Consider the following 15,069-nt stretch of genomic DNA (forward strand, 5'->3'; position numbering starts at 1 on the left):
TCATCACAATTACTTCACAGGGCTGGTGTGTCAAATAACCAACGTAAAAGCACTGAATATGTCTGAAACATACCAGCCATTAACACTGTTACATTACTGATGCACGGAGATTATCTCATGTAAAAATGAAGGCAACTCAAGATGGCTCTTACAGAACATAAAGCAGACTTACTCTGAGCGGAGGACGACTCCTTCCAGATGACCTCAGGCTTTATGGTAGCAAACAGAGTGCAATTACAACTTATTTTCAACAGTAATATGCATCCAGCTCGTCTTCAAAATAATTTTTTCTCCATGGTTTGGAGCAGTGGCTCTCAACCTTCCTAATGCTGAGCGCGTTCAATACAGTTCATGTTGTGGTGATCCTCAACCATAAAATTATTTTCATTGCTTCTTCACAACTGGAATTTTGCTAGTTATGAAGCATAATGTAAATATCTGACGTGGTGCAGGATATCTGTAACCCGTGAAAGGGTTATTGACCCTAACGGGGTCATGACACATGGGTTGAGAACTGCTGATACAGAGGCACCTGAGCACCCGACTCTGTACAAACAGGGTTCAGTAAACATCACCGTTCCCTGAAAACCTTACACTGGGACATAGTTACACAGTCCGTAAGAATCATCGCTCACCACCTTGTCAGAGCCAAGGCTTACACTAAAAGACAAGACAAATGGCATGTATTGGTCTTAAATTGAAAGTAACATGTCAAGTGACCTGAGCAGCGTGTGGCAATAGGGTGATGTGCACACTTTCCCTACCGACACTTCAAAGGCAGGTCAGGGAGGTGGCTGGGAAGTAAAGTGGCTGTTTATAGAAAGTGCTTTGGTGGAATGGAGAGGGAGGAGGCACTTCTCCAACATAGTGAAATTAAATGTCTTACCACTGACTGAATAGTTAAAAGCCATCATTATGGCTTCTTTTTTCCTCTTCCGGTTTTCTGAGATAGGGGTTTTCTGTGTAACAACTCTGGCTGTCCTGTCACTTGTTCTGTAGACCAGGCTGGCCTCAAACTCACAAAGATCCTTGAGCCTCTGCTACCCGAGTGCCGGAATTAAAGGCATGCAACACCACTACCAGGCCTTTATGGGAATATTATTCTTGGATAGTTTGCTACCAAACAATAATAATGAAGCTGTTTTACTTCTTATGAATTACAGAATTTCTAATAAGAATATTCCACCTTCCCTACTACAGGCTGCGTGAAGAGAAGCTGAAAGAAAAGCAAAGACACCAGGAGGAGCGGCTAAGAGCTGCTCTGGAAAGAGCCGTTTCACAGCCCAAGAAGAAGGTTTGTGTTCTGCTGTTATGGGTCCCTGTCCCTGTTCAGTCCAACGGAATGTCCAGCCAGAAAGGCTGTGTCCCTTGAGAAATACACTGGGCATTCAGACCTCACCAACAGAATGGGGTTCTTCCCTAAGTTACAAAGCACAAGGCAAAGGGAGGATACCGTCCAGAAGGGAGAGGCATGGATCACAGGTTTCTTCAAGCCTCCTGATGCAAGCACTTTCAAGAACCAACAAAAACACTGATGTCTAAAATGATCTCAAAATTGGCTCAACAAAGCATCCTCTCCTAACCATGAAGGAACTCAAGGTTAGCGTCCAACACAGTGTTTTCTAGGATGGCCTTACCTGAGCCACGGGCTACTGGATGAGAAGCCACTGCTGCCTTCTGTATACTACGGGTGCTCAACTTGCCAAGCATACTGGACATCTACTAGGTTATACCAATCCCCTGGAACTGTATTTACTGTTTTAAAACATTTGATTCATGTAAAAACCCAAGGTAACATTGACATGATACATACTGCAATAAAAAAGTTATGCTAAAGAAAATTGTTTTTCCTGTTTCAGGTGGGAAGACGACTGATCTACCGCTCGAAACCTCCATCTGCAGGCAAGCAGGAGCTACTCTTAGTCAGTGACACAAGAACAAAATCACAGGAGGAAGAGTACTTTTTTGGAGCATGAAGACACTCTATTAGCAAATGTTTTATGTGGATGTTGGATTTCAGTGATGCAACACTGTCCTAACAAATTTTGGGAAGGCAGGCCTTTATCCAGAAGTTTATAGAAGGAATGACAACTGTTTCCTTATGATAAAACTCTCTGTAACGCATCAGTACCATTCCATGAGATAAGCAATATTATATGTTAAGTTATCCCTATTGGATACACACACCCAGTCAATTTATTGATACAATGACAAAGAGTGACTTACAGTAGAATGGTCTCCTTCAAAGCATGAAAATTTTGTGTTTTCTAAAGCAGTAAGAAAGTTCACGGCTTTGAATATAATTTTTAAAATGTGTCATTAATACAACTGGATAGGTTTAAAATGTACAAATAGACTATAGTCTCAGAACAATCACGAGACTGGTTTTATTTCACACTAAGCTCTGAAAACCTTATCAGAAAAATTTAAGTGAACAAAACCTAGATATGAATTTGTATTATGCTCTATCTCCATAATTATGTCAATTTTCATGTTTTGACTTAGCTACAATATGTAGATTTAGTCTATACTGATATAGAAATAACATAATTTGTTAATATATATTAATACTAAGAAAATGTTTAACTTTATGCATGTTAAAAGTGATTTGAAAACCTTAAATGGCACACCTGCTTTTAAAAGGTCTCAGTTAATATAATTATAAGGGCTAATTCTAAAGCATAGAATCATGCTTCACAAAAAAAAAAAAAAAAAAAAAAATTAGAGGTGGGCTTACAAAGAAACTGGCGTAAATGAAACTGATGGCTTTTAAAGCATCAGTTTTATTACCTGTTTCAAAATGTGCACTTTGCATATGAATGTCTGCATAGAAATAGTTCACAAGTCAAGTTGAAAAAAAAAATCTTTATTGTATAGAAATACATATATATATAAAAAAAAATCCCCCCATAGATGCTATTCTCTCATTTCCCCATCTTCCTCTTCCTCTTCCACACCTCTGATATAAAGAACATTATTACACCTGTGAAAAGAAAATGGGGTCCATTGTTAGGTCCAGAAAGCATGGACAATCAAAAAGCATCACTGCTCCATTTTCAGACTGGCTAGACACAAACTGTACAGCTGACCATTCTTCCCATTAGTGTTGTCCAGATGTGCTTGAAAGCACAGTGCACACGCTTTCACCACCATCATCACAAGCACACCTCTCCAACTTAGAATGCAGGTGGCTGCTCACACTAGAGAGTGAATACAACAGAGATCCTGAGCAGCGGGACTCAAAACTCCATCTAAGCTTCCCTAACACAGGACACCAAAATGGGTTACAGCTGAGAGCCAGGAAATGCATTATCAACAGTAGAAAACCCTGAGGTTAAACTGAAATCTTCTAACAACTTTAGTAATTTCAAAGGCTTCTGAAGTCTAGTTGTAAAGTTGTTTGCTTTTTTTTTAAGTAATCCTCAAACTAAAGGGCTAATGTGTGTCAGCAGGTATTTGAGGTTAACTAGTAACCTTACACACAAACAAATGCACTTGTTACCTTATTAGAACTTCACCCAGATGTCCAGACAATGCCCCATCTATGTATTCTTCTGTATTTGCAAGCTTTAGATAAGAAGAAAAAAATTAGTAAACTACACAGGAAGGAAACAGTGCAGCTACCACTCCTGGTGAGCACACATTAACTGAGACCACTCTCCACCAATAACTCAAATTGTATCCGTTAAGTAGTGATTATAAGATTAGCTTCTATTACTCTTGTATCTTTGGATTTCATATATTCATTAATACATCCATGGGTATAGAAACAATGTATAATAAAGCTTGTTTTAAAATTGTTATGTCTTCTAGATGTTATTTCTGATATCAAAGTGTCTCAAAGAAATCCTCCAATTTGAATGTTAGTTTTAAAATTTTCTGAAAATTTAGTTTCAAAAAATTACATACTAACTTTTCTCAGGGCAAAACATTATGAATTATATTAAGTTATTCAAATGGGCATATAAAAGCTATGACTAAAATATATTAGCCAACACCCAAAACAAAGATAGAAGATTTTGAAAATTTCATGAATGCAACAGGGTTTAAAAAAAATTAAAAAATGATCTTTAGGATTACTTTGGCAACTCTAATTTTTAAGTTTAAAATGTTTAGTCACCATTGTTATAACTATGTTAAAAAAAAAAATCACAACCAGTGCCATATAAGGTCACTAAGGGCAGAACAAGAGAAGGAAGCTTCTTTCATAAGCAGGTGGATGAACAAGGCAAAGAAAATTACACAAATATGGCACAGGCATTTAATACTTGCTAGCAATAGTTTCCCTGGAGAATAGCAAAGCAACCAGAGAACATGTTATCACTAGAAACACACGTTTGTGAAATTATTATTTTGTCTAAAATCGCTATCCATTAAAAGCAACTAATTAATTTTATAACTTTTTTTTGGTTTTCGAGACAGGATTTCTCTGTGTAGCCCTGGCAGACCTAGAAATCACTCTGTAGACCAGGCTGATCTTGAACTTAAAAATCCACCTGCCTCTGCCTCCTGAGTGCTGGGTTTAAAGATGTGCCCAGCCTAAGCAATTACTTTTGACAAGTCCCCTAATACTTTACTGGCTTATAAGTTATCTACAATATGTCTTATTAAACACAGCCGTCACCCCTGCAGAAAGTCTCTCAGTATCTACCATCCCAAACCTTCTACTCCACCTTCTTGCTGTACTGTAAACACACCACGCATGCCCTGTGGACAGAAGCTTTGCTGTTCCTCCAACTAAGACACTCACCGTCAGCTCACCGTCTCCCTAGAGAGACAGCGCTTATCACCCTGTTTTTGCTTCGCTGTCATACCGTGGACATACCTAATCGCTGTGTCCCATTCCCACCCTCCAACACTGGAACAAGCTCAAGGATACGGACTTTGTTTTGCTCACTGTTACAATCACTGCACCAAACTGTAACTTTTGACTAACTGAAGCAACTCAGAATCTGGGCTCATTGGGAGATATGTTCTGTAATTCACGGATGCTACATTAACTGGAAGATCAAATGTTAGGTACTTTGTTTTGTTTTTTTTTCCAACGGGGTCTCATGTATTCCTGGCTGGCTTTCAACTCTCCATGTAGTTGAGGATGATGTTTAATTTCTGATCCTCCTACCTCTATTACCAAATGAATGATGGAATTACAGGCTTTCATCACTACACCAAGTTCTGTGGTTCCGGGGATGGTATAAAACTTACTTTTAAGTCAAACATTCTGTGGTGTTCAGCACATTTTTACCATGATGGGTATACTTTTCTGAATTTTTTTCTACATCCTTTGTCAAGACTTTTCCAGACTAAAAACCTCAGTATTCTCATTTGCTGAATTTCTGGTTGATCTATTCACCTAAGCAACCTTTAAAACGTGGGTAGAAACTACAACTAAACCACCACACACAAAAATTAGAACAGACAAAGCTGCTGGGCATGGTGGCACATGCCTTTAATCCGAAAATTTGGGAGACAGAGGTAGGTGGGTCTCTGTAAGTCCAAGACCACCCTCGCCCACATAGTAAATTCCAGGCTACCAGGGCTACAAAATGAGATCTTATGTCAAAATCTACAAATAATAAATAAATATAAAAATAGGTGAAGGATATAAATACACATTTCTCCAAAGATGGTAAGCGCATGGCTAATAAACATGTGGAAAGGTCATTGGGGAAATGCAAATCAAAGAGTCACCACTCCAGATCCAAGAGAGTAGTATTTCATACATAGAAGAACCTCATAGAAAACAAGTATAAGTACAGATGTTAACAAACTGGAACACCACTCGAAGCAGCTGCTATGTAAAACAATATGACAGCCACTCAAAATCATTAAATGGCAAAACGGTAATCCCACTGTGTATATACTCCAAGGTTAAAAGTAGACTTGAAAAAAAAAATGCTTGTTTGGGGCTAGAGAGTTGGCTCAGAGGTCAAGAGCACTGTTTCTCTTCCATAGGACCTGGATTTGATTCTCAGTACCCACATGGTGGCCCACATCTCTAACTCCAGTTCCAGGGTGTCCAAAGCCCTTTTCTAACTTCTGTGGGCACCAAGTACACACATGGTACAGACATACATGCTGGCAAAACATACACAAAAAATTTTTAAAAACAAAAATGAAAATAAGTGGGATATTATTCAGTCCTAAAAAGCAGTATGATAGTCTGTAATACCAATGAGTCCTGAAGACCTAATAAAACCAGACAATAGAACAAAATACCTGTGCCAAGGTATTCATGGGGGTTTGGTTCCAGGGCCTCTGACAGCTAAAGATGGTCACGTTCTTAACTTCAAATAGCCAAGTGTTTGCATATAACCTGATGTCCATCACATAATTTCTAGATTATTCACACCCAGTGCAGTGAGGATAACAAAAGGATTGTGTATCTTGAGCACAGAGTGTTTCTGATCTGTCGTTAGCTGAGGTTCTTAGAATAGACGGATTCAAGAGACAGGCCACCCCCAAGCATGGGACTGGACAGGAGGAGGCAGGTCACAGGGAACTTTTCAATGGGTAAAGTTCCACTGCGAATGATAAAAACATTCTGGAAAGGAACAGTGATGACCACAGGGAAATGTTAATATACTAAAGCCACTGAATTACAGTGATAAGTGCCTAAACAGACACACTCCAGAATATCCTTTATTACAAAAATAAAGACTTGCTGAATCATTTATAGAAACTAAGAGGCACAGTAGTTAACTGTCAGTTCCTTTTGATCCGTTTGATGACAAAATACTTTCAGTGAATTACTTTTATGATGTGTCTTTAAAATTCATTAAAGCAATTTAAAATTTTCCCTTGAAAATTCTTTGAAGAAGGAAGCGCTGGGAAGTTTTGCTTTCTGTAATAAATGAGTTTTCCCTGGTGGTTTTAGAAACCAAACGCTGCCCCGTACAGTGGCTGACTGGACTCTGGTTTAGTGTGGGGTTTCAGTACTCCTAAGTACATCACCGTTTGAGCATCCTCCCTAGGGTACACTTTAATCCTCAACTCTGCTTTTTGTTGGTCAATTTAATTGTGTGTTCTTACCAGTCACAGCAAGCCTTTGAGGAGTACGGGGAAACAACAGAATCACAGTGTTAGGCCTCATTTAGCAATTTAACTTACCTGCATGTTCATGTAGCCATCCACAGAGACCAGGTAGCCCTTGTACTCCATTCCCCACTTCAGTTTTACCATCACTGGCTTTCCTGTCAGCCCATTGAGAAAAGGCTTAGGATTGAGGGGTAAACTCTGTATAAAAAACAAAAACATCATTTAGTAACTTTTGCTTAGCCCCGTTTCTACCACCCACTCGCTACCAAAACACCAGACTGTATGGCATCTAAGTTAGGGCAAACTGTAATTCAGTGTCACTTTATAGTAGTAGAGTGTCAGAGAAATTTAAAGACCAACTGCGTCAACTTCACATTCAACTCACGGAAGCGAAATATTAATCACAAAATTAAATACCGAGTGCCAAGTGGGGTCTAGGGTAGGTGTCTAGCACAATGGTAGAGCCCTGCCCTAGTATGCATAAGTCGTTGGTTCTGTTCCAAGCAATGCCAAAACAAGCCTTGAGTACCTACATCACTGCTCACTATCCAAGCTCTACAGAAATAAAGGTAAAGGTAGGAGGTGCTCTCTGCAGTCATAAGAAACAATTCCATATTGTCAGCGAGAGTGCCAGATGCAAAGCTGCAGAGATGCTGAAACAGAGCACATTTGGCAGGCTTTCACTGTGGGGGTGGGGGGCAAGGACAGGTCTCCATTTTTTTATTATGAGTTGTGCCTCTTAATGCAATCATATTGTGTCTATCCTGTAAGAGTATTTAAATTCAGAACACCCTCCTCCCCAAATCTACTCATACATCGTTCCAAAGAATCTTGGAGGGCAAAGGGTCTAAAATTTATCAGCCACAAATCAACTACTATTTTCAAAGCATTTATCAAGTCATGTAAATATCTTGGCTTAAAAATGCGCCAATAGTCTCTTAACTGCACTTGACATAGACTCAAACTTCCTAACAGGCCTTGAGAGGTCCCAGTCTTACATTAAAACCACTGTTCTTGCAAGTAATTGTTATTTCTAGTTAATTCCAACTAGTCAAACCTACTTTTTAGTTAGAGCTCATGCGTGAAATACTCTTCCACCCGCTCTGTCGCTTAGATTTCTGGCTAAATGGCACCTTCTACAGAAGGGCGCTCTTCCAGGGCTATAACTTAGCAACGCGCCTCTCCCGACATCCTGTCGGCTTCCGGCTTAGCAATCACTACTGCTTGCAAACTGCTTATTTCTGTTACTTGACTGCTGCCTACCTCTCACACCTGAGAAAATGCAGGGTCTGCATCGGTGCTTTGCACCCCATCCTCCTGGCGCCTCAGTATTAAATGAATGGGAAGGTAGCCTGGGCTTTCTGTTCCAGAGGACAAAGAGAGAGGATTGTCGACATCAGGGAATGAAGGGCGCACTGTGGGCTGTGCTAAGCAGAAAAGCGGGAAACTAGCCTCAGTGTGACCCTACCCGGTGGCCCCAAACAAGGCTACGCCCCGGGCTCCAGGTCAAAGCAAACGGGGCACGGCGGCCGGCGCGGGGCTCTCGGGCGGGGGAGGGCTCCGAGGCGCGCGCCGCAGGGCCTCCGGAACCGGGAGAGGGGGCGAGCGGCCCTCCGCGCGGCGCCCCGCGGGGACGAATGGGAGGCGCTGCGGCCCGCAGGGCTCATCCTCCTTACCATCGCGAACACCCGGGAGTGCTGCACACCACTAGCCGCCGACCGCGCCGCTGCCGGCCCCTCGTGATTGGAACAGCTGCCGCTAGCCCGAGCCGAGCAGACGCCAAGAGAAATGGCCGCCAAAAGGAGGCGTAACCTTTCACCCCCCGCCTCGTTCTCTCGGCTTCCGTGATTGGCCCCAAAGACGCACTTGCTGATTGGAGGAGATGGCGGAGCCGTCTCCTAGCAACCAGAGGCAAGGCGCGCGGCCGAGTCTACCGCGAGGAGATGTGAGCGACTCAGCGACCCCAAGTTTCTCTGCCTCGCTGCGAAGAGAAGCCAGGCTCGCTGGAGAGCGGACGCGGTTCTTAGCTAACACAGGTTTAGTCTGCCCTTCAGCTGAGAGAAGAGTGTGGGTTCTGGAGGTCCCTGCTCATCCTCCCACAGATCCAGCGCTCGGGGATCGCCGCTGGCACGGTCACCCAACGCACGAGTGTTCTCTATGCTAGAATACCCACTTGAGGGCTTTAAAAGGAAGCTGGGGAAGCAAGTGCAAGGCACCCAAGGGGGTCTGTACAAAAGTTGAGACCAAGTCAAAGCGAGTGTGGGATACTGTGTGGTGTGCTGTCTGTCGTCCTGGAGTCTGAGCATTCCTAGACCTGGAGGCCAGGGGCGGTCCTTTTGCATGTGTTTGTACATAAAGGTGTGGGGATTATTGACGCTATAACGGGTTAATCTCGATGGTGGAAAGCTATCCCATTTAATTTCTCCATAATCTCACTATTTCAGGTGTCGGTTCACTTGAGATGTGAAACCCGTGTAAAAAGAGTACTTTTCTGTATCGGCAGACCTAACCCTAATGTGAACCTGAAAAATGTTTAGCAGGGATTCCCCGAGTTATTTAAGATATGAGATTGGCCTAGACCTAAAGACTGCCATTTCTGTTATTAAAGTATGCTGATACATGCTAGAGTGTTGGCTCAGCCAAGGACTGGGTTCAGTTCCCAGTATCCACATGGTGTTTCACAACTATCCAACACTTAAGTTCCAGGGGATCTATCTCTGTCTTTTGATTTATGTGGGCATCAGATATCCGTGTGACGCACATACACACATGCAGACAAAATAAGATGAAAGAAAGAAAGAGGGAGAGAAAGAAAGAAAGAAAGAAAGAGAGAGAGAGAGAGAGAGAAAGAAGAAGAAAAGCCGGGTGAGGTGGCACATGCCTGTAATCCCAGCACTCAGGGATACAGAGGCAGGTGGATCTCCGTAAGTTAGAGGCCAGCCTGGTCTACAAAGCAAGTCCAGGACAGCAAATGCTACACAAAGAAACCCTGTCTCGAAAACCAAAAGGAAGAGTAGAAGGAGGAAAAGGAGGAGGAGGAGAAGAGTAAGAAGAGAAGGAGAAAAAAAAAAAAAAGAAGAACAAGGAAGTACGCTGCCCAGCACAGTGGCACATGCCTTTAATCCCAGCACTGGGGAGGTACAGACTAATGGATAAATCCCTGAGATCAAGACCAGCCTGGTCTACAGTGTGCATTCCAGAGCATCCAGGGCTACACAGAGAAACCCTGTTTTGAAAAAGAAAAACAACAACAACAACAACCAACCAAAAAGTATGCTGTAATCGCAGAGATACATTCTGAGCAAAGAACAATCTTAGCCCTAATTTTTACATGGTAATAAAATAATTACTGGTCTAGCATTCAAATATGCTCTAATTATTAAGTACATTAAAAATCTGTGAATTTTAAACTCTGAACCATGTAGACACCTAGTCTGACTTTCAATTTAATATTGTGGTGATGAAATAGTGGGACTTAGTCTCAGAACAGACTCATGTTAGTATTTTTCTCATTATAGTAAGCTCTCTGCTGTATTCTGCAAAGGACTTAGAGCGCCTTGTAAAACATACAAGGAGAAAAAAGTAAAGTAAACAAAGACAGACTGCACTTTTGTTTCCGAAGTTACAAGATTGGGGGGTGTACCAGTTACAAGATTGAAAACTTCTGCAGTGCTTGAACAAATCCAGTCACCCAGAAAAAGAAGTTGTCTCAGTTCCACTAACTTAAAATTTCTCAGCATTTGAGTCCCAGTATTAGGGAACAGACTCTAAAGCATGGTTCTCAACCTGTGGGTCAAGACCTCTTTGGGAGGGTTGATGGACCTTTTCACAGGGGTCACCTAAGACCATCATAAAACACAGATATTTATATTATGATTCATAACAGTAGCAAAATTACAGTTATGAAGAAGCAACAAAAATAATTTTATGGTTGAGGATCACCACAACATGAGGAACTGTACTAAAGGGTTGCAGCATTAGGAAAGTTGAGAACCACCATTCTAAAGAGCCATTTAAATGAGAACATTTTGTTGGCAGACAGAATCCCAGGGTGGTGAATGAGGCAAAAGTTTATGGTTTTGAGTCTGTCATTGCTTCTTCAGAGATAAAACTCATTGCTTAGCCATATGAAACAATATCTGCACAGGTCTTATGGAAATAGACATTGGAGAACATCAGGAGGGGAAAGAAGGAGGAGAAGAGGAGAGGAGAGGACAAGAGAGGACAGGACAGGACAGGAGAGAGGTGGGGGAAGAGAAATTGGGAGGATTTTTCTGTTCCTCAGTCGTCCTCTGTCTCCTAGTGCTCGGTAGAGAGTTCCCACGTGCTAAGGTGGAGGTGAGAAAATCAAATTAAAAAACAGTTTGAGTGTGGATGTGGCAGAAGCCTTGGTTATCAGTTCCAGGTAGAGAAACTTGGAGACCACACTGAGTAGCAGGTCACTGCAGAGGCAGCAGCTGTCCCCTTTGTAACCAAGCTCTAGGAGACAGGTGGCACTGGGAAGATCCATAAATTGTGTCCACATGCAAAGGCTATAGAAAAAGCAATATACGAGGGAGGAGAAGATATGAAAAACACGGCTATATGCTACTTAATAGGATGTGAAACTGTCGTCATGGCTTTGCACCACTGTGACAAAACACTTTTAAAACACAAAGCAAAGTTTTATGTTGGCTCACGACTTTCAAGGTTTTAGTACACAACCAGCTTGTCCCCATCCCGTTATTCCTGTAGTAAGGCAGAACTTCATGGTGCCAAGATTGTGTGGTGAAAGACGCTGCTCACCTCGGGCAGCCACGAACCAGAGAGGTAAAGAGGGGTGAGGGACAAAGGCATGTCCTCAAGGATCTACTTCTGGCGCCTAGGCCCCTCGACCTGCATGATCACCAATGCCACCTCAAGTGGAACCTTCCTGCATCAGGCCATCTTCCTGTGTGCATACCCTCCCTGTCATCCTCAAGCACTGGGATCCCACACTGGGCTGGGCTGCCCTCTGAGAGCCCGTTCTCAATAGCACCACCAGCTGGATGTGTGTGTGTTGGTACTAATTTGAGCCACCTTCCTGTTTGAGGAGGTAGCTCATTGTGGTTTTGACTTGCATTCCCTAGTGACTAATACCATTAGGCATTTCTATCACACCCCTTTACATCTATTTTATTTACGTTTCTTAGTATCTCTTTCTCCCTTCTCCACCCCAGTCCCTTCCAACACCCCATCACCAGGTACGAGAGAAAGATTAGTGTGAGAGGGGTTGTAGTTTTCCTTAGCTACTTCCTACGTTCAGGGTCTTCGGGTTCCTTGGGCCAAGTACAGGCCTCATTTCAGGATATCTGACTTCTTCACACTTCATCAACAACAACCAGGAGCAGCAGGGGAGGGCATCAGCAGCATTCTTCTTCCTTGGTGCCCGTTTATCTTTCGGGGCCCTGACATTTATTCCCTTTCCAGTCCTCAGATTTAAACTATCTGCAGCTGGCAAAGAGCCCCTTTCAGAGCCCACACGAGGCAGATAGCTTGCTGCTGTGGACAATTTGAATCAGTCCCATATCCCACATCTGGAATTAAAACAAACAAACAAACAAAAAACATGTTTATATATCACAAACCAAAACTTCCATGACACATGTCTTCTTGTGTTTGTTGGCCATTGGTACAACAGTTCTTTGAAGAAATACCCACTCGTCTTGCATACATTTTTGTATGCTGTATCTTTGGAACACTTAAAGATATTGGTTAATAAACTAAAAAAAGTCATTTTATTTCTCATGATCTCAATTTCTTCACTTACACAGTGGAAAGTTTCGACTACATCATAGTTTTAAACCTCATTGCTATTATTTGGGGCCAAATACCTATTTATTTGTATTTGTGTGTGTTATGGGTTTGGGTACCTGTGTGTGTGTGTGTGTGTGTGTGTATGTGTGTACCAGTGCATACTTATGGTGACATTTGTGAATCCTGCTCTTCAGTCCTCACCTATGTCTTTGAGGCAGAGTCTCTCTCACTGAGCCTGCAAGCTCCAGTCGTCCTCCAGTCCCCCAGCCCTGAGGTTACAGACATGCGCAGCCATGCCTGGCTTTTTATGTGGCTGCTGGAGATTTCTGGTGAGCCATCCCAGTCTCCCGCCAATTATTACTGTGGATGTTGCCTTGTGCACCGTTCATCAGTGTCCCCAACTTCTCTCTAGTAGATGCCAGTAGCAACTTCTTTTCCTTTTGTCAGAACCCCCCCCCCCCCCCCCCAGCTATTCCCTAGGGGATTCAGTTGTTACTGGAGACTGTTTATAAACAAAAAACCTGGGCCTGAATTACTTTGCTGATCGTATTGCAGCTTTGAAACTGTTCTCACTATTAGCGAGCAAAAAGCTGGCATACTGTGCATTTGTTTTAATAGAGACACTGTACTCTCCTGATGCTTTTTTGCTTTTTATAAATTCCGGTTGATTATCATGGGTCTGGTCAGAAGTTTTGAGCAGCAGTTAGCTGATTTGTAAAAATGGGAAAACAAACCATCAGTGCGTTGTTTTTATATTGTAAGTTACAGATTTGGTTTAGGAAGCTGGTAGCTGGCAAACGCGTTTTGGGGGAAACAGGTCCAGAACCACTTTGCTGAAATACCAACTTTGAACTCAGCTCGGTTCTTTGCCTCGTTTCCGCAGGGTGGCAGTGGCGAGTCTGGAGTGAACCGGCAGTTGTTGGTTGGGTAATGGGCGGAGGACCTGCACTTGAAACACTCCATAGCCCAACACCACGTACCAGTCAGTTCTCCCACAATCCCCGGTACCACCTGGTCTGCTACCTCCGATGTCTCCAGGGAATGCAGCTTTTTTGAAAAGAAGCTTTTTTGTTTCGGCGCGGCATTTACTGTCACAGACCGCCCCCTGTGGTCGCTCAGCTCCCGGACTGCGAAACAAGATGAGGATCTAGACCTGCTTTGGGATGTCCGCGCTTAGCGGCTTCGGCGGGCCATGCGTTACCGCAGCCCGAAGGGAGACGTTTTATTTCGTCCCACAGACCGCAAAGCCTGCTCTTGCACCACCAGCCATGCTCTCTGCACACTTCCATCACTTGCTCATGCTGGTCCCTCCGTCCAGCGAGCCGATCCTGCTTGCTTTGCCTGGAAAATCAGTCCCATTTTTGCCTCCGTGTTTTTGCTTATATGAGCCTCCCCGCTTCTAGGATTACAAGCAGGAGCTGCCACCACCTAGCATCTGTATGTGGGCTCTGGAGATTAAACTCAGGTCTTCATGTTCGTGAGGCAAGCTGCACTCCCCCCTGACCCCCCCCCCCCCAAAAAAAAAGGGCATTTTCTCTCTGAGCTGGCACGGATTCTCAGTTTCTTATTTTGTTATTTGGACACTACACCATCACAATGAATCTTATTGTAACACTAGACTCCATTGCAGAGAAGAACTCATCTGTGCCTACTACTAGCCAGTCCCCAACACACAGCAGAATATTCCCCCTCCCTAGCTTTTCTCTCTCCTCAGTACATAACCCAGGATGGCATCACATTCTTGCCTCAGCCTTCCAAGTGCAAGGACTGCACTCTCCATGATGTAGCAATATATTTTATTTTATTTTATTTTATTTTATTTTATTTTATTTTATTTATTTTTGGTCTTTCAAGACAGGGTTTCTCTTTGCAGCCTTGGCTGTCCTGGACTTGCTTTGTAGACAAGGGTGGCCTTGAACTCACAAAGATTCACCTGCTTCTGCCTTCCCAAGTACTGAGATTGAAGGCGTGCACCATCAGGCTCAGTAAGGCAGCTATATTTTAATGGTTAAATAATATTTGTTCTTAGGATTATGCCTTACTTGTTGAACATTGGGTTGTATCTGATTTACCACTTTCAACACCAATCTAGGAATATTAAATATGTATGTATGTGTTTCCTCTTCACCCATCCACATCTGTGCGAGTCTTTCAGGAGCATGGATTACCTGGTTCTATTAGAGGTGTCTGATTGTCCTGGTTAGGACTCTGGCAGGATCCCAGAGTGAAGCTGGCTTTGGGCTTTCTGACTGGGCT

At 42.9% G+C, this 15,069-nt stretch overlaps 2 protein-coding genes across 5 annotated transcripts in view; one reads left to right on the forward strand and one right to left on the reverse strand.

Moving 5' to 3' along the window:
* The window catches only part of Ccdc38 (coiled-coil domain containing 38), a 47,594-nt gene extending 43,793 nt beyond the window's left edge, over window positions 1-3,801 (forward strand). For 3 of the 4 annotated variants that reach the window (XM_060377928.1, XM_060377929.1, XM_060377927.1), the window contains 2 exons: window positions 1,201-1,294; window positions 1,860-3,801. In XM_060377928.1, the coding sequence (XP_060233911.1) occupies window positions 1,201-1,294; window positions 1,860-1,976 (211 nt within the window). In that variant the 3' untranslated portion in view covers window positions 1,977-3,801. Of the gene's footprint in view, window positions 1-1,200; window positions 1,295-1,859 lie in introns of those variants that run through there. The other variant, XR_009589982.1, reaches the window with a different exon arrangement.
* Window positions 3,499-8,848, reverse strand: Snrpf (small nuclear ribonucleoprotein polypeptide F). Its single transcript, XM_021655474.2, has 3 exons — window positions 8,715-8,848; window positions 7,111-7,236; window positions 3,499-3,567 (listed from the first exon to the last, which is right to left on the reverse strand). The coding sequence occupies exons 1-3, from the start codon at window positions 8,715-8,717 to the stop codon at window positions 3,499-3,501; spliced, it is 198 nt and encodes a 65-aa protein (XP_021511149.2). The 5' UTR covers window positions 8,718-8,848.
* Between the last annotated feature and the right edge of the window lie 6,221 nt (window positions 8,849-15,069).

The sequence above is a fragment of the Meriones unguiculatus genome, chromosome 2 (genome assembly GCF_030254825.1).
Source record: "Meriones unguiculatus strain TT.TT164.6M chromosome 2, Bangor_MerUng_6.1, whole genome shotgun sequence".
Classification (NCBI taxonomy): Eukaryota; Metazoa; Chordata; class Mammalia; order Rodentia; family Muridae; genus Meriones; species Meriones unguiculatus.

What these genes read in the sequence shown, in the direction of transcription:
- Snrpf (XM_021655474.2), bottom strand. An exon ending in ATGGCTACATGAACATGCAG is followed by an intron (nt 3,568 to 7,110) that starts GTAAGTTAAATT and finishes TCTTATCTAAAG; the next exon opens with CTTGCAAATACAGAAGAATA.